The 24,527-nt window shown below is 38.3% G+C and overlaps 2 protein-coding genes across 2 annotated transcripts in view; one reads left to right on the top strand and one right to left on the bottom strand.

Moving 5' to 3' along the window:
• The first annotated feature begins 762 nt into the window (after positions 1–762).
• On the top strand, positions 763–4,521 carry CBR4 (carbonyl reductase 4). The gene is made up of 5 exons (XM_009893735.1): positions 763–904; positions 1,449–1,569; positions 2,059–2,195; positions 2,823–2,957; positions 4,318–4,521. Exons 1-5 carry the CDS (start codon positions 763–765, stop codon positions 4,494–4,496), a joined length of 714 nt encoding a protein of 237 aa, XP_009892037.1. The 3' UTR covers positions 4,497–4,521.
• A 12,539-nt stretch (positions 4,522–17,060) lies between these two features.
• PALLD (palladin, cytoskeletal associated protein) overlaps positions 17,061–24,527 on the bottom strand; it is a 201,474-nt gene continuing 194,007 nt past the window's right edge. Inside the window, exons 16-20 of the mRNA XM_009893734.1 lie at positions 21,853–21,985; positions 20,711–20,918; positions 19,820–19,985; positions 18,798–18,931; positions 17,061–17,802 (exon numbers count right to left, since the gene is read on the bottom strand). Coding sequence (XP_009892036.1) covers positions 17,630–17,802; positions 18,798–18,931; positions 19,820–19,985; positions 20,711–20,918; positions 21,853–21,985 — 814 coding nt within the window. The 3' untranslated portion in view covers positions 17,061–17,629. The remainder of the gene's footprint in view (positions 17,803–18,797; positions 18,932–19,819; positions 19,986–20,710; positions 20,919–21,852; positions 21,986–24,527) is intronic.

Raw genomic sequence — 24,527 nt, 5'->3', positions numbered from 1 at the left:
ATTGCTTGGATTCTGCCTCTGGCTCCTCAGAAAATCCCAAAACAGCTGATTGGTTTATAGAGATTGCAGAATAAAAGACCATTCTACAGAAGTACTTTCTTCTAACATTCCTTCCTAAACATCTAAGCTAGCTACTTCACAATCGTTTCACATTTCAAAAAGTGGGTTTTTTTCTTCAAAAGCAGAAACCAAAAAACCCTAAGGCTAGTGCTAAAACATAGTATTTTGTCGTGTAGCTTAGTATTAAACTAGTGTGAATACAGTAGTATCGAATCACGCTCAGTAATGTTTGCAGTGTGGATGTCCAACACAGATACTTAGGATGGAGTGAGACCTTGAGGCTAAATGACTTAAGGACGAGAATTGTACTTGCAAGAACAATATTATTACAGCTACTGTGTTGGCTTTGAATAAACACCTGAACAATACGTTATGGCCTTTAGATACATAAATCGCATATTTCATCAACTGAATAGGAATTATCATAACAGTAGAATCAAAATGCTAGATTACACGCATATTTTTTTTTACTAGTTCAGAAATCATTAAGAATTAACTGGTATTTGTAGAAGCGGTGACTATTTTAGTTCAAGTATTTCTTTTTTGTGAATAAAAAAATTAACATTACTAATTCTATAATTGGATATTACAAAATGCTACAGATTAGTAAGGGCCTTGATATTGACAAGATAACGGTTATTCTCTGCTATATGTGATCTGAAATTCATAATTTGTTTGCAAATTTGTGAATTATTTTTGAAGATGGGCAAGGTTTGCGCCATTTTTGGAGGATCCCGAGGAATAGGGAAAGCTGTTGCAGAATTACTGGCACAGAAAGGCTGCCGCCTGGCGATTATTGCTAGAAATCTGGAAGTAGCCCAAACCACTGCACGTAATCTTGGTGGTACGTATGCTGCTTTGCAATACTTTCTTCACTGCCCAGGGCTTAGGCAACTTGTAAAAATAGTAAAGCATTATATAAACCTCATTGTTTAACTGGATGAAAATTAAAGTAATGGCTGAGAAATTTGAAAGAAAAGCTATACCAGTACAATTTTGGTTTTGCAATATTCTTTGGGAAGGTTAAGTGTGTTACAATTCATATCTTGTGGGTAGAATAGGTAAGATGAAAGGAATTGTTCAAAGTCACAACAGAGAGGTGGTGTGAATTGAGTCATCCTTGGCTCCTGACCAAGCCAGAACTGAGACTAGTCTGCTCATGTTGAACTTCTGATTTCAAAAGGCCAAAACATGAATCAAGAAATTGTTACATAACTAATCAATGCAATACTTGAAAATTGTCTTTATTTAATTCTCTGGAGATTAAACAGGTTCCTCAAGTTACTAGTTCAACATCTATTTTTGCCATTGACTTGGTAAATTCTGAAGGTTTATGAATGGTATACCATCTTTTACTATTATTATGACGTCCCTTTATTTCAATACAGCAGGACATTTGGCACTTAGCTGTGATGTATCCAGTGAACAAGAAGTCCAAAATACTTTTGAGGAGATGCAGAAGAATTTAGGTCCTATTAACTACTTGGTTAACGCAGCTGGGATCAACAGGTTAGTTATACGGTCTTGTAATGAATGTAATTCTGGATGACAGCATCTTCTTGTAAGGTGCTAATAGCCTTTGCATTTAGTAAGAGTAATCGTTAATGAGTACATCCGAAAACAGCATTTAGTGCTCATCAGTGTTTTGTTCCTCATGAAAGTAGGATTCTAACAGATGGTATAGCTGTAGCTTTTGCATTCGGAGTTTGAGTTCCCCCTCTACTCCGCTCTCTTCTACTTCTTCACCCTGAAGTGGTCCAAAACAATCTTTAATACCTCTCTGCAAAGGAGGCTTTGTTGCCAGAAGCATAACTAACTTTCATCTTGCTACGTGTCATCCTTGCAGTGTCTTGAACACTAGTGTTTTGAATACTAGAATGTATGGAACCATATAAATCCCCATTAATATTCCATTCATCAGTCATGCTTTATTATGGGTAAATGTGATCATTGGGATTGTTCAGTGAGTTCTTTTGGGGTTTTTGGTCTGTTTGTCAGGGATGGGTTGTTACTGAGAACCAAGACTGAAGATATGATAGCCCAGATTCACACTAACCTTTTGGGAACAATGTTGACATGCAAAGCTGCTGTAAAAAGCATGATTCAACAAAAGGGAGGTGCTATTGTCAACATAGGTAAGTTGCTTGTCTAATCCAATGGAATTCTATGTAATATTTTCCTAGAAATGTTTGGCAGGAGTAACATGTTAAAATGTTACTTGTTACGATTGACTATTTTATTTGAATTTAGACATTCTGTATTTAGCATTGCTTTATGAATGCTTATTCTTTTGTGCAATTTCAGCAACTTCTAAATGTACAGTGAGCTTGTTTCAGTAATAAACACCTCAGAGTTTATATTTTATTCAAAAAAAGAATTTTACCATTCTTTATCAGCTCTTTCAGTAGCTAAATCTACCAGTTGCTACTTATTAACTAAGAATCAAATAGGTACAGTTGGTTTCTCTTTTTTTCTTTTCTTTTTTTCCTTTCCAAGGGTACTTTTTTAGAAAGCTCTTCATTTTACTCTCCTGGTACCTGTTGGTCAACATAGGTATATGGATTGCACAAAAATCACAGATAATTGAGGGATTTGCTTATCCCAGCAGTAGGCTATAAAGTACACTTAAGTAATATACTTTTAATTCCTTTTCTTGTAATCTCATTTTCCATTCCAAGTTTAAAACTTAAATGATAAAGCTAGTACAAGGTTTCAAATTAGGCATTTAATCTTTTCTTCTCTTTGATATTTCTTTATTTTAGGAAGTATTGTAGGACTTAAAGGCAACTCTGGTCAAAGTGTATACAGTGCTACCAAAGCAGGATTAGTTGGATTTTCACGCTCCCTTGCTAAAGAAGTAGCAAAAAAACAAATTCGAGTCAACGTGGTTGCTCCAGGTTAGTTTTGGGAAGTTCCTACATCCTTGATGTTGCAATACATGATCGTCAAGACTGCTGGATATTTGCTGTACTCTGAAAGTAACTTAAGACAAATTGTTATTTTTTTTCTTCGACTTTTGTAAGTACATGTTTTTAATACCTTTTTTTTCCGTTTAAAGTGTAATACATTCTTTTACAAAACCTTCAGTCCTTTTAAGGGAACACTGAGAGATTTGGAAGAGCATGTCTACCTGTTCCTCTGTCCATTATTACATAATAAATGTCTTGTTTTTTCTTTGTTCCTCCTTCAAAACCTGCTGTCCTTGCAGATGGAAGAACTAATTATATACAGGCAGCTACCCTCGTCTCCTGCTAGAGAATGCTTATTTGTTATTAGAGAAACATGAAAGACCATGAGAAGCTGGCATGAAAGCATCCCTGTCTATTCCTGTAGTAAAAGGAGAGAGTCTGGAAAGAAAGTTCGGTGAGGTCTGAGGACAAGGCTGTGATTTCACAAGATGATCTAGTCCAAGCAACCCATCACCCTGAAGGAAAAATCCTTCTGTCTTTTCTGACTTTTTCCACTCATAGCTGTGTACTCTGCTGCTCACCTTGTGCTAGCTCTAATGCCTGTCACACCTCTACGTGAACCAGTTCAGCTTGTGAACTAGGCAGGAAAAATACTTTTTATTGTTTAGTGAGTTGAGCAGCAAACTGAAGGGTCCAGAGTCATCATAAAGGGGCAGAGTTGTACAGTAGAAAGGAAAACTGAGACTTTCCCTTCTTGATAGCAGCTAGAAAGCAGATAAGATCAGCTCTATGAAGCTGCAGCTTATGTGAAGAGAAGTGCAGCAGTGGGAAAACTGAATCTCAGATAACTGAAAATTGTAAAGAAATGTCCTTCAAAAATGTCGAGAAATATTCTTCAAATGAGTGCTATAATAGAAATTATGCAAATGCTGTCATAAGTTCTAAAATATTGTGGAAACATTTGCAAGCTGTAGGGGTTTCTTGACAGAGATTTCATACTCGTGTTTTTATTGAGAATGTTTTGTTGGAATAACTGTATTTTGTCTTTCAGAAAAGTGATGCTAAATATGGGTTTGGGACCCAATTTTAGTTACCTTTTTTTGTTTGTTTGTTTATGGACTTCTGTAGATCTCTGCATTCTTATTATTGTATCAGTGCTTCCAAAACTGGAAGTTGTTTTATTGGTTAGGTAAAAAAATTCTCAGCTATAAAATGATGCGGACTGAATTTTGAGATGTTGAACAACCATAGCTGGTAGTAGATTTCACTTTGGAGGATTCCAGAGAGAATCCTCTAGGGAAATTTAGTTGAAGGTTAGGTAATTCTTCAAATATCTCTCCTCTTTTAGGCTTTATTCACACGGAGATGACTGCTCATTTGGAAGAAGATCAGCTGAAGAAAGCAATTCTCCTTGGAAGATTTGGAGAGCCTCGTGAAGTTGCACAAGCCGTTGTCTTTCTTCTGGAGTCCCCTTATGTTACAGGGAGTACTCTAATTGTAGATGGAGGCTTGCAGCTTATGACTTAAATACTGCCTTGAATAAGTACCTACTTAAATGTCACGATGGTAATATATAAATATATTATATTAAATGGGGGGGGTGTTGGAGATTAGTTGAAGATTGATGTATGTAATTGACTTGATACTGTTTAGTCAGAGGACAAATTCAGCAGCGGTAAAGTCCAGCATGCACAGTTAGCTACCCAAAAGAGTCCATTTGGTATTATGAAATCTGTGTATGTAACAATTTGAAAAAAATCTGGTTTTGGTATGGTAATAGTTTTAAATAACTTCCTGATACATTTTAGAGGACTATATTTTTATAAAGTCGTGTTTTCCAATTTGGGATAGAGTGGAGATTTTACTTGGAATTATCATGTTACACAAAGGTTAATAAAGTGCGGAGGCGTGTTTGTTGGTTGGCGGGTATGATTGCATCAAGTTTTTCACGTAGGACGAAGACTGGGAACTGCATAATTTTTTATTCTTATCAGTTAGTCCCTACAAAGTGCCAAGGAGTTTCCTTTGGTTTTTGTTTGTTTGTAGCTCACACTACAAAGCTAGGAGCTTCCAGATCTTTGACATACCTGAATTGGCTTCAGGGGATTTAATTACATGCAATGTGTTTTTTATAAAGACAAAACCTGCTCAGTTCCATTATTGACTGTATGTACAGCACTCATTTAATCCAGTAACACTTGCATTTATACATTGAAGGACTGTTGATTGGTCATTGGAGTTGCTATTTCTGTAATATTTGGAGTTGGAGCTGCACATACACTGATGAACAGTACAGTTGCAGACCTTGCTGCATAAAAGACTTTTCACTGACTCAGTAGATGTTTAGAAAACACATATCACTTCCCGAGTGTAAAGTCAAGGTGTTTTGCTCTATATCTTCTTGAACGCTCAGTTCAGCTGTTATGTTGATGCTCTTTAATATGTATGTATAGTCAATAAAATAGCCATTTATTTTATTCAAAGCAGCTTTTGAAGCAGAGTAATTATTCAGCTGTAAATGATCCTCAGGGTTCCTCTCTTGCTGAAAAATTACCAAAAATTTGACCGCAGGCTTGTCTATTGAGATCAAGTAATTTTTGGTAATTGATGTTTTTATCATCTCTAAAGAAAATTATCAGTGTGGTTTAGGACCTTCACTTCTTAGTTCCAGTGTTCATTGCGTCATGATCCAGATGTTGATTCAGCTTTTGAAATTACTTCTCATCTTGGCACAAACTGAAGTACAGAAAGAAGAGATCTCACTGGTGATAACTTTGAGTCTTTAAAGTCTGAGATTTTCTTCATTTGTGCAGCTGAGAAATTTTGTCTTTGTTCCAGAAAGCAGTGCATGTTCAAGCTTCTTGCAGGTATGTACTGAGAAATAATACAAGGAATGGTTATATATTCAGGGGGTTTTACAGTTGGTTGTGTTACTCGCTGTGGAATGTGAATACCACTAAAGGTAGTCCTTTCAGGAGCCCTTATCTTGCTGTTATCTCTTTGTAGAGAGGTGGTGTTATTTGTTAAAAGTTATGTGTCGTATGTGTCTTTGCACCAAAAATATAATTGCTAATTATGTTTCTCTTTGATAGGAGGAACTGGCCAGAGAATAGCTGAATTTTTTCCAGGGGCGCTGAAGGTGAGGAAGGACAGCTGGTACTCCCATTTTTACTAGTCAAGTAGTAATATGTCAGTAACTTGGCTACTGCCCATACCTGTCCTTAGTATTTTACAGGCAAAGCCTGTGTGACATATCTTGACCAGAAGCCAAAATTAAGAGATTAAAAATAATTTCCTCTTAGTCAGTTCTGACCCTATTTATTATTATCCCTTGTTTTGTTGGGTAAGGGAACTGTTAAATAAGTTATTAGCAATGGCATTTGTAGTTTATATTTGTGATTAAAACCTGGAATAACACCCTCAGAAGCAGCTCAGTATGCTGCTAAGTATTTTTTTTAATGTAGCAATACATACTATGTTTTTATTACTGCTGTTGCTTTAGGACTAGACTGAAGTGTTGGTAGCCTTAAAGTCATATTTTTAAAAGACCTTTATATCCCTTTTCTTCAAACTAGTAAATTAGAACTGAAAACTGGTTAAAAACAGTCATCCATTTCATCATTTACTGTGTACATCCACTCTAAGAAGTAGTATCTCTTTGTCAGACTAGGGTCCTGTCTGGCCTGGTGTGATGTCTCAGACAATGGAAGCAGTGAATTCGTAGGGTGGGTAACAGATCAAGTGGGTGGTGATGTTTCCTTAGAAGACTCTCTTACCTCCAGCAATTTGATACGTTTGAATCTGCCATTTCATAGCTTTGGTTGAGGCCGGCACTTTTGAGGAGACATTATAACAACCCTCTTGTGCTCTCTCTGCGTCACTTTTGAATTTGTAGACCTCTGTTGTATCCTTCCTGCCTCAGTTGTTTCTGTTTCAAACTGAAGACCCATATTTCTTTTAGTTGCTTATTGCTGGAAAGCTCTTTTGTACCTTACATCATCTTTGTTGTCTTTTACTTTTCCAGTTTCTCAAGGAGGGAGGAGCAGGTGGAACCGCTCATGGTATTCGCTGTGGATTAATCTAAAAAAAATAGGATATTTTGTTTTATATTGCTTCCAAAAATAATGCATAGTAGTTTTGCCTTTTCCTAACCTTTACACTTTTTCAGAAGCTATATAAGAACAATAACTCAGTCATAAATAATTAATGGTCAACTTGGAGCCCATTTCCTTGTATATGTATTTAGGACTGATTTTATTTTTTTTTTGTATTTTCTCCAGTGTGAATTGTTCTACAGTGAATTCAGTCTACTGCTTTTAACACCTGTTTCCTCAGTGAAATGGTTCTGCAATTTTTTGTTTAACTCCTTTATCCCTTTGTTACTTAGAGTAACTTAGTGTTACTGGAATATACTGTGGGTTTCAGAAATTGCTGTCTCGGAACCCTTATGAATTGGTTGTACTTTGCTAGCCTCAGCATAGGTGCCTGTGGTGTTCTGTTGGTGATCCATGTCCTTAGGAAAGAATGACTGCTGATTCGTAACCTTTCTCTTCTATCTTTAAACAATTTACTGATATGACAACTTCTTCTCTTGGCAGCACAGCATCTTTAATGGTTTTTGGCAAGGGAATGTGTCAGATGCCTTTTAGAATTTCAAGCGTGCTTTATTAGATCTCCTTACTCTCATCTCTTTTTACTCTTTAGAAGGACTCTAAAAATGTTTATCAAATATGACTTTCCTTTGCAAAAGCAACTCTGACTTCCCTCAGTACATTTATCCAGTTGTTTTCATAGCTTTAGACCAATTTCTGGCAATTTGCTATGTACAGAAAAGTATAATTAGTCTGTAGTTCCCTGGGTCCCTCTGGAATCTCTTCTTACGAAACAAGTAATCCTTCCACCCACAAATTTCCCCAAAGCTTGCTGTCGCTTTTGCCATCTTCCAGTCATTTGATAATGAGGCGGTTTTAACCCATAAGTTTCACACTGCAGTTACTTATTTCCTTTGGAATTAGGGAGTGATAGCCCCCAGCCCCAGCCATTTGTCACTCTTTGCTCTGTAACCTCTTCTGATGATTTGCTCTGAGGGGTAAAATCTTCCGTGAGTTGCCTGTAGAGGTTCTACTCAAGTTCCTGTGTGGTACCAAAAACTGATCTGGGGTTTTGTTCAGAGTTTGGGGATTTTTTTTCTCTGTGGCTTTGCCTTCCCTTCTTATTTTGATCGTCTGCTTGTCTTACTCGGGCATGGCACCTGTTCCTAACCTGGTGTTCAGTTTGTATGCACTTTTGTAAATTGTTCCTCTATACTCTGATCTGTCTAATTCAATTCTGACTGTGGTCCCCTGGAGCATACACGACCCGACTCAAAGTGTTATTTTCAAAGACTGGCTTTGTGATGGTAACTTTTATTTCTGCGAAAATATAAACCACTTTTATTAATAAAGACAACAGTCCACTACTGCAGAGTTCCACAAAAAAAGGAGCAACATAAAACAAGGAAATATGCTAAAATGAAACCAAAGAGGCAAGTAAAAAAAATTAAAATGCAATGCTTGACAACTGCACTAACATTGTATGCACCAAACTTCAGTATGACGTCTTTAAATACACACGCCAAATCAAACTTTTTGTGGGGGGAGGGAGAAGCTGGCATGGATTAAAAGCTCCTAGAACTGAAAAGTCAACCTTCGTAAAACCATCAGTCTAGCGTTAGCAGTCAAATGGAATCTGTCACTGAATGTAAAATTTAGACAGATCATGGCTGGCTGCATGAAAAAAATATGTTAAAAAGTGATCTTGGCTTTTTCAGTGTGATATTTATCTAACCAGCCAATAATTGCTGTCTTTCATTACGGTGACATTGCTGGCCTTATAGTCCTTGGATGTCATAGCTACTACCGTCATCTTAATTGTCTAACAGCAGAGTTTACCGCATTAGGCCTGGAAATTCAATCCCTATTTGATTTAATGAGTTAATACATTGATATTTAGTTTGATGACTTTCCTATATATTTTGTATCACTATCTTGCTTATTTGTCTTGCTTCCATCATATTTCTGGTATGCTTGTTATGTCACTGTCCTTGATTAAAAACAGACATTCGGGTTTTATGTCTTGTGCTGCTAGCATTTATGCTGAGCTATATTTAAATGTTTGGGGGGTTTTTTGCATGTGGGTGTTCTTGAGCAGGACTGTGTGCTTGGCTTACTTATGATTTCTCAACTGAATTTTGAAAACGTCAGTCTAGTTTCTTATTAGACATACAGAGTTTCTGTGATTCCATTCCTAACGGAAGGGAGAGCATGTGCTTTTATTCATCTAATGTTTCTTCACCTGCTATATTGCTTAAAAGTCTCCTATAATGTTTTGTTAAGTACCATTGCAGTCTTACTTCTCCTGCTTATCTCTTAAGAAATGTGTTTGTAACTTAGAACTGGCTGTGGTGAACTCTCTGTTAGTCTTTTCCTACTTTTGAGACATATATTGCAATTGATTATCATCAGTAGAAGTTTCTAGCAGGACACAAAGAATGTCAGTGAGGTTTTTTTAACATTGCAGCTGTACATAAGAGCTGTTGCAAGGAACAGACTTTCTTTTGCAGACTTTCTTTAATGGTAACTGATGTGTATAAAGTGTGCTGAGTTAGTGTGTGATATCCCATGAAGAGATTTCATTTCGGCCTCCTGAGGGCAGTCTATCCTAAGGCATATTATTATATTGGTAATAGTTGGTTAGTATCCGTGTAGTTTTAGGGAAGTGCAGTTGTCTGTGTAGATATAAAGTTGATAGCTGGCATTGCTGTTACCAGTCCAAATCCATATATCCTGAGCTATTTGTAGATGTAAGGCGTGATTTTTAAAGATGGAAAGGATTTCAATATTGAATTCAGTGAAATTTGAATGGAAAGTGTATATCTAAATCCCAGCCTTCAAATTATCTTTATTACATTATTACCTACGGTTAAAACATACATTGTAACAATTATCTATTGCTGTTAGACAAATTTTCCTCCTTTGATGTGTTGCATAGTGTGAGAGGTTGTATGGCATGAAACTGAAACATACATTGCCTGTTGCAATTGTGTGACAAATTTTCCTCCTTTGATGTGTTGCATAGTGTGAGAGGTTGTATGGCATGAAACTGAAACATACATTGGCTGTTTCAATTGTGTGACGCTTTTTTTTTTTTTTTTTTTTTTTAGCATAGTGTAGTTCATTTAAGTAAAGCTCATGAAAACTGAGCTTTCCAAGACCAGGTACACCTACTTAATTCAGGTAGTGGGTCAGTGTTTGAAAAGACAGGGCAGATGTAGTGGTGGAAGGTCTTTAAAGAGCATTGGCTCTTTAAGAACTCTGCTGAAGCCCTAGATTATGTCTTATTTTCACCGCTACACTATGCTCAGTTTAAGTGCTGAAGGCTTCTTTTTGCTGTAGATATGTGTGCTGAGTTAGTAACAAATATTACGTGTACCCTGCCAGATATCTTTAGATCACCGTGAGTATGACCTCAACTGTTCTAGTATTTTATGCTTTTATTTTTCATATTAACAGCTCATATCTGATAAGATTTGGGATATTTTTTTGTTCATTTCATAGAACAAAATACAACATTAAAACCCACAATTGTGTTTTTTTTCACTCTTTTTTTTAAATAACATCAGATCCAATTCTGCTCTTTTTTTTCTTCTTTGTGTATTTCACCATTATAGTCTCATATTCTGAAATAAAAATGAGTCTGTCTGGCATAGTTGTTAAAACTAAAATTGCTTTGGCTACTTGGAGATCTGTTTACAAACTGCCAGTTTGGGTATGATGATGTCAAAGGTATTGAGACAACATACAAGTAAAACCCACCAAATCTTCCCTAGTATCGTTATATGCACATTAGGATAATGTCAGTGGGAGTGTGGGGTCAGATGCCACGGAGCTAACGCTGTCTGAGCAAATGGAGGTGTGTGGATGTTACTTACCCTTTCCCAGGCTGGTGGCTGACACTGTAGAGGTGGCATTGCACATGTAGCACGTCGACGGGTTTGAAATGGCTGCTTTCTTTTGAACAATTTGTTTAGGGATAACTGCAAGTTGACTCGACGGTATTGCTGAGGCATGTCGGTGAAGCATTGTGATGTTTTGTGAATTCTAATCTGCACGTCTCCCAGCTCTGTACTTCTAATGCTAAATGCACTAAAAGTCCGTGTTGTACCTATATGTTAGAGACTGCATCGTAAACAGATCTCCACCCATATGTTGGAGACCTGTTAAAAGCTCTGGGTTACAGCGTTTTACTTCCTGCTGCTGTCACTCTGGCTTTTGATCCTGATTTTTCAGGTAGTTGGTAGATTTGTACTGAAAGCTTCCTGCAGCCCTAGAGAAAAGAAACAATATTGCATGTGTTTTGTATAGATGCCGTTTAGTATGCATATATGACTTTTGATGGTGAGACGGCTCTGCCAGCAGTAGACTGGAACTGCATCCGTTCTGGGCAGGTTCTTGTAGTTCTTTTGTTGAAAGGAATATAGAATGGAGAGCACCTGTAGTTTTATGGTTCACCATAATTTTCAGGGCACCAGAGTGGAGGTCATGCTAAGCTTTCTGCTATACGGTGAAGCTGTATTCAGTCGATCTGTAAATATTAGATTAGCAACGTTAACTTACTACATGGTTTTGCAAAGCTGTTTACTAAGTTTTCTGTAAAATCTTTGTTTCTATTAGCCCCATGATGCCTTTCTTCCTAATGCTCTATTATCTGGCGTCCAGTAATGCTTATCATGTGCCTGTATCTGTCATTGATTGAGGTGATGTCTTTCCATTTGGGGGAGAACCAAATATACTAGATCATTATTAATATGTGAGGTGAGTTTTGTTCATAAGAAATTGTTTATTTTGACATACTCAGCTGAAGCTGTCCATGAAGAGCTACTTGCATTGCTAAAGTAAGAAACTTAGTTTTGCCTCTAAAAAGGACAACTCATTTGAGCTCCCCTTACTGTATTATCCTTCGTAAACAGGAACTATATTTCTGCTGTACAGACCGCTGATGAGTGCTCTGCGATGTCAGCTTCCTCTGACTTCCACACTGAGCTCAACCACGCTTACTGGGAGTTCAGGCCTGAGTTGTCACTTGACATCGGCCGGAAGCAGCCAGGAGAAATCTGAACTCTGAAGCGATGGCAGTGGAGTTGCACTGATCATCATCAACGTTTTTCTTCCCCGCTTAAGGTGCTGTGTTCTTTTTTGCTTCACCTTAGGCTTGGATGCCACTTGCCCTGGGCAAAGACAGGTCACTGATGTCTTAGTCCTTGGAAATAGTGATTGGAAACACTGTGACACTCCATCTCTGCTTTTAGGATGTGTAGGCTAACTTGAAATTCATTTTCTTTTTAGAATGACAGTTACTGCTGATAGCTGTGCCTCTTCTTATAAGCATTTTTAGATGTTGCAAGAAAACACTAATAATCACAAATGAAAACTTTGTTCTGCTTTTATGAAGTTGGTTGTTGAATGGATTTTCTGCTCTGAAAAAGCTTAAAATGAATTTTAAAAATTCTTCATTCTTCTATTAAGATTTTTAACTGTGTTACGCTTTTTGTATACAGGACTTTGAGGGAAACAACTAACAGAGCCTATTTTAGATTTTGAATTCTACATTACGTAATTACAGTTTTTTTCCTAGTGGAAAGTGGCTCTGGAACTTTACATCCTGAAATTCTTGAAAGCTGCTGCTGTTCCATACCTGGAATGCCATCATTCACCTTCAGTTCAGGATCTTTGGATTTACTAACAGTTGTGCTGATAGAAGAATTACATTTGATTTTAGGTTTTCGTTTATTATATGTTATTAAACATGAATTAGTAAATGATCAGAGACTGTACAGCTGAAGTTAGTACAGAATTTAAGATATGTAAAACTTTTATTGTAGATTAACAGTGTATTACAAAAACGTTCAGTGAATCTGATTCCGAAGTATTGTAGGAGGAAGTGAGTCAAGAGTCAGTAAGAAAAAGAATTGTGCATTATACGATAGAATAGTGTGGTAAAAGAGGTTTTCTTCTAGACCGGCCCTTTCCTACAAATGTCTCCAGCAGTTGCTCAGACAAACGCTGCAGGTAAAAGCCATCTCCAAAATCCGCTAGTTCTTAATCTGCAACAGAACAGAGGTATGTTGCTTGTTGTATGGGAAGTCTTATCTTATTAGGTATTTTCAACACCTTTTGCAGTAGCTTGGAAAGGTCCTGTCCTTGGCAATGTATTTTTGTACCCTCTGTTCTTTGTAGAAATACTCTGTGATGGCTGGGCCAAGAGTTGGCCAAAAAAGGCTTGACAATATGTTTAGTTGTGTGTTTAACAGAACAGTTTCAGGCAAAAAGAACCCCCTAATCCATTCAGTGTAATGAGGTTTGTAGAGCTCCTGCTGTAAATGATGTAATCATTCTGAGTAGTGGCCATGTGCTGTTATTTTTTTCTCCTTTCTTGTTCTGCAGCTGTTTCTGCACAATTTCTGCTACTACAGAACTAGAAAGTGACAGCGGTTGCAAGACTTGGCCCTCCCCAGGGTTTACCTGTTGCACTGCAGTTCTATAAAGCAAAAAATTTCTCCTTCCTGGTGGTGGTGGACTGAAGTTCACTCGCCTTCGTCCTCTGTATAGCTGCTGAAATCATTGCTGTACAGGTACTCTTGCTTGTAGTCTGGCTTTTTTGCTGTGAGTGTGAGTTGAGCATTGTGTTCCAAACACTGACATTTTTATTAGCGATTCAGTACAGTATGAGGTTATTTTATGTATTAATCATTTTTGAAAAAGGACGCAGATTTTGGCTTAATTCGGGATTACAGTTGCAAACTTTAAGACACGTTAAAGAATACTGTGCGCTCTCTGGAACAGATTGTAAATTTCTTGGGGCAGGAGCTGTGTTTTCATCTGCCTGATGTGTCTTACGTGCTCATGGTTCTGTTCAAACAGAAGAGCTGTGCAGGGGGAGGGAGGGCTTTTTCTTTTAGCTAGTTGAGGAGAATGAGCTAAATGTCAGCAAATTCTGCCCCTTGCATGTACAGCTGAATCGTGAGGCAGTGAATCGGGTCTGTTGTCAACGTGTATAATCTGAGCAGGCATTGCCAGTCCGTGCATTAATCCGTCTATACTACATACACAGTGTGGGTTTGGCAGCGGGGTCACACAGCCAGAGCGTGCAGCTGATCTCCTCAGCGTCAGGACACGATGGATAATATGATCTCATGAAGTACTTACATATGAAATCTGTTTGGACTGCTCACAGAGATAAGGATGCAGTTGTCCATATGTGGAGAATCAAGGCATTTATTAGCATACAAACTAACTGAACTAAAATGGTCTTTGAAAGTGGTAACGCAGAAAGAAACTACGATTTATAAGCTAGGCTTTCAAATGGTACTGTAGTTTGGTTTTGATCCCTAATCCCCACTTGGCTGCGATACAAAAAAATTGTTTATGTTAACTAATTGTTGCTCTGGTCCTGAAGTTGTAGGATAAAGGTGTTGTGTGTTAAGGTACACCACCAGCCAAAAAAACCTTGCATGTGGAATTTTGCACCACGTTGTTGCTGCTCTTGACAGAGGTTGCTGTCGTCATCCTGAATGTAGTTGCACTGAGTCGTCGATGGCTTTGAATACACTTGGACTGAGCAGATTAAGTCTTCCCATAGCTAAACCTGAAGTCTCGCACAAAGTTAGGACTTCTTTTTTTAGTCCTGTGAAATGACAGAAGTACACTTTCAAGTTGTGCTATCTATCTATCTATCTTTGGAGTTTGTGGAGGGAGGTTAAACTTCTGAAAGTTACTTTGATGCTTCCAAGAATTTCAGATTTTTGGCTTGAGAAGTATGTCATTTTCTTGTGCCACACTTCTATCTCTGAATTTGTAAACCCAAACAGTTCCAGTAACTAAGTAACAGCACAGCTGAGTTTTCATAAAAACAACTTCGCTGCTTAGAGATGTGATTTACTACTTAAGTGTGTGTCCGTACATATATACAGAGGCAAAAAGTGATGATGACCTCATCTTAAACTCGCTCACAAGAGCAGTCTCAGCTTTTTAGTCTCTAAGCCAAAGACAAATTTACTGTAAGCAGACAGAACTCCATTGACTTCAGTGGCAGTATCCCCATTAATGTCAGTACTCAATTGCTGAGATAATTCTGTTTGTAGTGATCAATGCTTGAAATGTAAACCTAAAAGAAAAAACTTATCTTGCATCTTTCCTGGTATTTTTGCAGAGAAAGGAAAGAAGGAGAAGATAGTTAATATTCAGGATTTTACAAGTAAATCTTAATATTTTAATTTTCTAATTTTTATATTGCCTTGTTAGAAGACTCTTCTTAAACCAATTTAACAGCACTTGGACCATGCCCTTTACTTAGAGTCAGTTGGAAGTGATGTCATATTGCAATTACCAGACACACAAAATAGACCTGCTTATTTTCTAACCTATCAAAAACAAGCACCTTCAGGTACTTCTGTTCGGCAAAAATTTCTCAGAACTTATGGGTTGTGTTCCTCTGTTTCGTTTAAACAAGTTTTTGGGTCACAAGCGTAATATTCTGATAAATTCTAGCCGTTTTTAGATGCTGCATATAGCCCTCATTTCATCTGTATTCACGGTATTTAAAATTTCTAAATCTTTCACTTGTGTGCTCGTACTGAAACAGTTAATAGTCTTTACCAGAGGAAAAACTTTCTATTTGTGTAGCATTTATTGATGTTAAACCCACATTATATCAGCACAACAATCCAAAGTAATGATAATACATTTTTTTTATAAATACAAATAAAAGGTGGCAAAGTAATGCTAGTGAAGCTAAACAAAAAAGTAAATTAGCATGTCACAGTCGAGAAAAATTTGGCAAATGATATGACATACTTTTTCTAGAATAGAATCAGATTATGCCCAGATGACAGACTATGACGTTAATCTAGATTAACGATCCCCATAACTGGTCATATCCTGCACCAGAATAGTACTACCTTATGTGCTAAAGTTTATTAGTCACTAAAAAACAAAACAAACTTTGTGTACTTACAAAGCAATACACGTATAGCAATAATGCAATATATGGTGTACACAATTACAAAATTTAAAAAAACCCTAAGTACAGGACTTCTGAATAACTGAACTGCGATAAAAGATTTCAACACTTTTATTATAAATAATGAAAGATACCATATATGTGCTTCATATAAGGAATACAGTGTTTTCCTTTCATAGCAAAGTATGCTCGTACCATCAAATGCTCATTTTTCTTGTCAGGCCTAGTAATTCTTCCATCCCTCCCTCCCCTTCAGCTGAAACTCATTTGATTCTAATTTAAAACTACCTAGTCAGGGCTGACTTAGGTGGGGCTCCAGTTTGATGTGGATTTGCCTTGCATTCTGAAAGTAGCCTTCGGGCTTTTCATCTACGGCGCACAGACTTTACCCATTAAAAGAGCTGTCATTTGTCTGCAATCGGGAGGAGAAAAAAAATCAAATCTACCAGAGACATGTGCTGTGTTAAGAAGAAGAAGGAAAAAAAAAAAGGCACAAAGTTGGCGTTGGTTTTGTCCATCTTCATTTTCTACTTCCTCAGATCTGCAAGCTTATCACCTGTGGTGTATACTTGTCATTTAAATTCATATTGCAGTCTCAACCCATTTTTCACTTACTATACATTTCTAAAATCCTCATAGACATGACACAAGCTTTAAACAGCCAAACATCCCATACATACACTCCCTAGTTTCCAGCTCACCTTAAGAATTTCAGATTCTTGAATGGGAGTATTATGAGGTTACAGACTGTCCTCAGGAAATCCAGAGAGGTTCAACCTCTTGCCCTGTCCCGCCCACCTTTTTCCCCCGTATTTATGGTCTGGAGTAGACTGTTCCTACACGTCAGCTCTTTTTCTTCGTTATCTTGAAGAGGTTAAATTACTTATGCTTGTAATTTGCGGTATGTTTGTAAGTAAGCCTTCTCCTAGATGGCAAAAAGGAAAAATACAAAAGAATTGAAAATGACGGTGTTGATGTTGTTGCATTATAGACTTGTCCATCCCAACAGCATTTAAGGCAAGATCTTTTTTTCATTGTAGACTAGAAGGCAGTTTGCAGAGATACAGCATTTGCTTACGTTTCTCTTCCTTGTCCTTTCCTGTTTCATTCTTACAATATTGCACTTGTTCATCGTAGCTATCAGAATGCATTGCCATTTTAGAACTATAGCTAACCATACATTCTAATTTGCTTTGTGATCTAATGGCCTCAAATGAAACATCTTGCACCGTTAAGATTGTGTAGTGTCTACTTATTGCTTATGAAGGCACGTAGTGATAAACAGCATTCTCTTCTGAAAAACCTGTCTCTCTGATGGATTTTGGCCTTTATGGAAAGGGTTATTCGTAAGAGCTGAAGCAACTTAGGTATAAGGAACTGGTGAATGTGATTTGTTGTGCAATGTGTACATTTCTATTAATAAGCTATCTATTCTTCTAATTTGGTATAATGAATAAGGAATATACGGTTACTGTGTTTGTTGTTTATCTTTTGTACTTGAAGGTGTTTGCCTTTGCATAAAGTGACATAGGAGTATCATTGGTCAAGGCAATGGCTTTCAGTGTGTCTGCTTTGAAAGAAAATGATGGAAGTGGCAGTTGGATCTACAGATCATCGCTCTCTACCAAGCCAGATGGCATTGTCAGGTGGACTGGATTTGCTTCAGGCTGGAAAGCTGCTTTGATGTCTAGTCCTTGGTCACAAAGTGCAGCGTATCGGCTGGCTGAGGGCCGCACCTTCTTTGGCTTGGTTGTCTGAGGTGGTTGTTGCCACTGAGCTATAGATTAAGAAAGAAAGAAAAAACGTTAGCCATCTTGAGCTGTGCAACAAAGCGTGCCAGATGCACAAGCAACCCTTTGTAAAGGAGATGATACTCATTTCTGAGCTGCAGAAAGCCATTGTATCAAAGGTAAGTTTGTTTCACTTCTGGGTGGTTGGTTTTTTCCTCAGCATCTAGTTTCACCTTCAGATGTGGTAAGGAAAAACAATAGTGTCTGTGTTTGTTACTTCGCCTTTTTGGCATTGCTTTCTACTTTTCGTTGTGTCACTGAGAAGGGTTACAGCGAGGGGTTTGTTTCCGTGCACTAGTATTACAGTAACAGGCCTGTGCGAGGGTTATTTGTTATCTATGAAAGGAAATCACCTGGTTGCCATTGCCACCGCTCGTATGCTGAAGAATGCTGAGCCAAATCTCTAATTTACAAGTCCCACCACCACCCCAGAAACCATCATTTTATCATTCCAGTCCCTCCCCTTCCCCGCTCCGTTCCCCCTTTAATTCTTGTTAGAGAAGACTGGTAAGAGATTTTGGTTTAAGAAAACATTGACTATGGAAGGGGCTGCTTTGGAACAAACTGAGTAATTAAGCGGAAAGCCATAAACCATCCACTACACCTGTGGTAGCTGTCAAAGGTGTATTACAGACTAATCTACAAAAGAATACAAAAGGTTAGGGAAGTGCTAGCAGAGCAATAGTAATAATGATCCACAAAAATAACGTCATCATGCCGTTATCTGTTGTTAATTAGCTATATTTACTATACTAAGCAAAAACAGAAAGCATGCATGCTTGTTTTGCTTTAGGTATCTGAAAGATGCTGGAATGTACTTTGACAGAGCATTTGTTGTCTTGATGTGGATCGTTATTATTGAGGAGAAACTATAAACAAAAGAAAGAGAGACCAACGTAAACCATTCTGTGAAGAAACCGAAGCTTACAGAACTGTTGCTTTTGAGGGGATTAAAGTGATCATGAAAACTGAAGTCACTTACTATAAACATCCAACCTGGCGGTGCAAGACACAATCCCAGCCTCATTCTTAGCTGAAACGGTGTACCAGCCGGCGTCCTCCTTTGTAGCTCCCTGAATAAGCAGGCAAATGTAGCCGTAGTTATCCTGGTGCATGCTAAACAAAAGAAAAGTCAAAAATTACTCTTTAAATTGCAAAACAGCGTAGACTGTTTTAAAATGACGTTATAAACAGACCCAATCCTAGTTACAAATTATAATCCACTTCATTAATATGGAACTTCCCCTGAAATTAGCAAGCGGAAAATAAAACTTTGAGTATGCTTGACAATTTGGCAGTTTAATACCCTATATAGAAAACTAAGAAGCAAAAAGGCATCAAGTAGCTTCTCTTTCACAACTACAGATTAAGACATCTGGAAATCTGATTTAAGTACTAGGGACGCCAGAATTTACCCAGACTTTTTGGGGAAAGGATCAAAAAACTTGAGGAATGAGGTACTGAAATACTCTTAATTATATAGAAGGATAGCAATAATTTATTACAGAGTCATATCAGTAATGAGTTCTTTTTCTCACAAGCTAGCATGAGTTTGCTCTTAAACATTCCTACAAAATGTTATCAAATATTGAAGACAAGTTTATAGAATATCAAAAGCCCCTGAATTGTCATTGGTTAACTACGCACCGGAGTTGTGACTCAAGGTTTCTGCTGAGAAGCAGACAGCTTTACTTAGGAGCCTCAGTTTTCACCAGTAAATTTCTGTAAGTCTTAGTTCTAGAAGAGAAAAACTACTTCTCCATATGCTTAAAGTGCCAAGATAGTTGTTTCAGTCCAAGGATGGAAAACAGAACTACCATTTTAATTCTGGCTGAGCCACCAGGCTGGCCCCAAGTTTGAGTAAATGGCATAAATTATTACAATAACGAGTTAATATTTATGAGCTGCTGTTCACACAAAGCATTCTTAAGTCCTTCTAGGTTTTCATGTGTGTTATAGGATAAGTCGTCTCTGAAGTTATACATTATGCTAAGTCAGTCTAACCTCACTCGGTCAGTGTTGTATGTGAGTGACTCGTTCTCCTTCTTCCAGAATATCTGAGGAGATGGCTCCCCCGAGATTCGACACTCCAGTCGCACTGGGAATCCCTCAGTCACACCTGTGTTTTGTAGCTTCTCTATAAACACAGGTGCTTTGTGTACTTCCTTAGCTGTGAAAATAAAGATTGCAGTCATGTTGACACTAGTCTATGAGAATATAGCCTTTCAGCAACATGCTAAAAACCCATAGTGAATAACGTAAGTTGCAGGAAACTGAAGTGTTGTCTTCATTAATCACAAACTCCAATTCTGGTTCATCTGAAGAAAACAGTCACATCAGTATTTTAACAGAGAAGAAGTGAGTGCTAATAGAGCCAGGTGGTTTCCCTCGCCTCCCCGAAAGAATTGAAACGTGGAGCATGGAAGACTTGATAAACTGGCTGCACAATGCCTGTTAAACAGTGCTCCTTCATACTCCATAAAAGGATGGGCTTCTAATTACAGAAGGCACTGCTGTACCAGAAGGCTGGAATGGCATTAGTCTAATCTGTGAAACACACAAATTATGTCATACCAGCTACCCATTGGCTGCACAGATTGGGGGCTGCACAGATTGCCATTACAAACCCCATTCAAGTAAATAGTCTGGTCTGTGGCCTCAGCTGTGGCAAGAGCCCTCTTGTCTTAACTGCGCGCAGAGGTTACTTGCCAGTCAACTTGGGCCACAACAGAACATAAATGTACCACCTATAACTCTCCTGTAGCTCTGTTACTGCCAGGTTTCCTTTTCTTACTCCCCCCACCCCTCAGCCATCTCATTTGGCGGCGCTTACATTTTCCCTTCTCATGTTATCCCTACAGTGCTCAGCGTGGAAACTTTGCGTGAAGCCGTTACCTGCAACAATGAGCTCCAGGCTGAATGTATTTTCACCAGCTCGGTTGCTGGCAATGCACGTGTAGATTCCAGCGTCTCTGGCTGTGACTGGTTCTATGATCAGGGAGTGCACACCGTTCTCACGCACCAACATTTTGTGAGAACTATCGGGGCGAATTGGTCTTCCATTAAGTTGCCAACTTAAATCCGGAGTCGGTAATCCACTAACCTGCAGTGTAAAGAGAATCATGGGAAATGGTCTTAGCCGTACCAAACGCTGACTTGTTACTTCAGAGAAGTTTGGTTTTGTTTGCAACTGCAGGTGTACTACAAGATTTGAGGATCTAATTCTGTCCTGAATTACACATTGACTCAGTGGTATTCATTTACTTACTTTCTGGCCAACTCCCTGAATTCCATGATGTCTTATAGGTGTGACTGAAAAAAGATCAGTGTTTAGATATGCCAGAAGCTAAATAACAATACATTGCAAAACAAAAGGCAGGGTGACACCTTTTGTCTTTTTTTTATTGTACTGAAGACACTCCTTTCTAGATTAACTTCTAGTGGAAAACTCGCAGACAAAAAGAAGTTAGCTGACTAATTATTGAACTTTTAAGTTCCATTCCGCTTAGGTGTAACTCAGTGAGAGCACCGCCTGCGCCAGTTAATGCTTGGTCTGTGTGAACAAGTCTTGTACTTTGGAAAGCCATGCTGTTTGCTTGAAAACAAATAGCTTCTCCCAAGTATATCAGCAGAAAGTAAACAGAAGTCATCCAAGGCTTAATTAATTCTGTTAGGGAGAGGCATAAATCAAGACTGTATTGTTTGAAACTTTAATGGGGGATCGAAACTCAAGTAGTAAAAGGGCTTAAAATGGAGAAGCACGCTGTCTTTAGAGCGTGTGCTGCTTCCCTCCACACCCCGGCGTAGCTGGGTCCTAAAAATCAGTTTAGTGTGAGCTGTAAGATTTGCTCAAAGCACTTTCACTGGAAGGGAGGCTAACTTTATTGTCCACTACCTCATAAGCAGTGAGATGAATTAACCTATTGACAGTCGTTGAAACTGCCGCTAGGTCAAATAGCTTTAAAAAGAAACTAAGTTGGTTTTTGAGTTAGCGAATGTTACGGAAAGGTTGCCGCTACCCTCAGCGGGGTACTTGCCTTGCAGTCCATTCTGCAGAGTTTTCCTTCTTGAACAGTCAGGTCTCCAGGAGCCTGCAGAAAATGAGGCCGGAAGAATCTTTCCTGAATTGGTTCATTTTCATCACCACTGTCCCTTGATCGAGATCGTGGTCTTAAAATAACATGAAATAAAGGTAAATTATTTTTTTTTTCCTCTGCTAAATCGGAAGAACCAAAATCACTTATGAGACTGCAGGGAATTTTACACGGCTTCTTTGATCTATACCACAATCACTCCATATTTACACACATACTCTGGGAGCATTTGGCTCAGACTGAGTTAATTATGACACTGTACTTATTAATTGCTTTCATTTAATTCACATGTTGCAGCAAAATACGAGCTAGAAAACAATCCTGCGACAGAGTAATTGCTTGTAATAATTATTTATCCATGATAGTATTTTTGTTTACAGTTAGTCTTTAAATTGCTGAAAGGCAAAGGCAATCAGTTGGTGGGCCTTAGCATATAGCTTCAGTTCCCTGTTCCTACTGTCCTGTGTATTTAATCCCTTCCCTGTTGCTGATTACACCAGCAAGTGCATGTAAGGATCGTTAATTATGTTTACCTTTGAGAAAACAACAGCAGCTAAAAGCTAACTCCTCTCAGCTGAGAAGAGACTTTGCACATCTGACTTATTGTCCATCTTCTCTCGTCCTGCACTACTGAAGCCTATGCAGAAAACTCTGTAGATTGAAGCGCCGTGGACATTTATTCCTCATTTAACAATTTTTTTTTTGTTTGAGAGAGTCTTGAACATTTTCAAAGCATCACATTGTGGTGTCAAAACAATGAGAATTTGCTCTAGTTGGCGAGTTTCTCACCAGTTTTGCAGACGTACGTGTCTCATATGCACATGGCTGGGACAGAAGATGGATGGTAATAAAGAAAAACTGTACTCATATCTTTTGGTAATTAGTTCTGCAATCCCAACTAGCACAAGAGTGCTACGCAGTGCGAGCAACCTGTGCAAAATCTGCCTTCATAGGATTTACATGTGTCCCGTTGAGACACTGTTGATAAGACGCCAATGAAGTAGCGGTAATAGTGCCTCTGACTGTCTTGCAGGGCTGAGCCAAGTAGGATAATGGGCACCACAGAAGTGGGAAAGTCCTGAAAGCCACCGTCTCACTGCTGCAGCCACATAAAAAGGCAGCACTGGTCAAAACTGGGGGCAAAAAATTTACACCAAATTAAATGGAAAAAGGTTAGGAGTTTGTGACCTAAGATGTTTTTTTCTGATGACAGTATGTTCTTGCATCGTGAAAACTTAAATTCTGAAATTACACATTTGAAAGGAAACCTAAATGGGCATGGTCTTTAGTTGAGAATCAGAAATAATTAATGCATTTCTTTTTACCTCTTTGTAAATTTACCTCTAAAATTGCAGGCTGTTTTTAAGCCTTTACCCTTGAGAGGTAAAACTAGGCTTATTTTAATTCTAAAACATTTTGTGGTTTTAAAGAAATAATGAAATGAGTAGAGCCAAGTACTTCAGCTGTCTAGGAATGACAGAGTGCAATAGACCGGAATACCCGTGCGTTAGCTGTGGGTTCGGCAGAGTTGTGATGTGGGCATCAAATTGCAAAGATTAATTTTGGCAACGCTGACATCGGGTACTGAATGTGTCCAGGGGAGACTCCACCGGTCGGTGTGGTGCAACGCACTGGGAATTTCAGCGAGCAAGAAGCTGGGGAGGACTTTATGACCGACCATATGATAATGATCACTAATTTGGGATAAAGGAGATTAAGTTCAAATTAATCCTCTAATTGAGAGCAGAGGAAATAGGAATATTTCTTTTTTAAATCTTCCTTAAATCTCATGCATTTTAAGATTATTTATGTGGGGCTCTGGCTGCAGTGCACGCAGGACAGCTTACGTGCTACAGTTGAACACCGCGTCCTCCAAGGGATGGAGCCCAAGCTTTGTACGCGTCGGACAATTCAAGTTGCCCCACAAAGTAATGCTAAGAAGGTAACGTTTGCTAACTAAGCCGATTTCAGAAGAATACATTGAAAAAGGAATAAAAACTACGAAGAGTGTTTTAAAATGGCTGCGATGTACCGAAGATGACAAAAACCAGAGTTCTGCCAGAACACATTTTGTAAGAGATTAAAAATACTTCAGGAAAAAGCCTGTCAACAGTGTAACAAGTCATAAAGTTCATTAAGCTAATAATTACACTTTTAAAAGAATAAAAAAGATTTTGTTGCGCTCAAGGAGGAAAGCTTATAGAAATAATACTGTGATGCCACAGGAGTATTACTTAGCAAACATATATGGCAAGACATGTGACAAATACCATAGTACGTGGGGAGCACATGGTATGCTACGTTAAAAAAGCCGATGATGGGAGTCTGTCTTAGGAAGGTTTTATGTGCTCACATGTCACATTTCATCAGTCTCGGGGAGGGCTGGATGATGGGAGTAGTGGGAAATGTCCCTAAACAGAAATAGTATTGCGCTGAATCCTGAGCAGGAACAGACCTTCCATAAGTGAAGATATCGGGATAAGCCCTTCACATATGGTAATTTTAGAGGAAATAAGAATCCCTGATAAATTGCCCTAATTTTAGTTAAACTGCTATCTGAAAATCTCTCATTTATAATTTGTTACTGGACAGCCAACCAAAACGCAGTCCAAACACAG

Source organism: Charadrius vociferus, unplaced genomic scaffold (genome assembly GCF_000708025.1).
Source record: "Charadrius vociferus isolate BGI_N301 unplaced genomic scaffold, ASM70802v2 scaffold59, whole genome shotgun sequence".
In the NCBI taxonomy this organism is placed as follows: Eukaryota; Metazoa; Chordata; class Aves; order Charadriiformes; family Charadriidae; genus Charadrius; species Charadrius vociferus.
The sequence above is the reverse complement of the archived record's forward strand: the minus strand, read 5'-3'. Positions and strand labels throughout refer to the sequence as shown.

Excerpts from the sequence above, each read along its gene's own strand:
- CBR4 (XM_009893735.1), top strand. The coding sequence starts at position 763 with ATGGGCAAGGTTTGCGCCATTTTTGGAGGATCCCGAGGAATAGGGAAA. Across the intron at positions 905-1,448 it reads CACTGCACGTAATCTTGGTG|CAGGACATTTGGCACTTAGC; the intron begins GTACGTATGCTG and ends ATTTCAATACAG. Across the intron at positions 1,570-2,058 it reads AACGCAGCTGGGATCAACAG|GGATGGGTTGTTACTGAGAA; the intron begins GTTAGTTATACG and ends TCTGTTTGTCAG.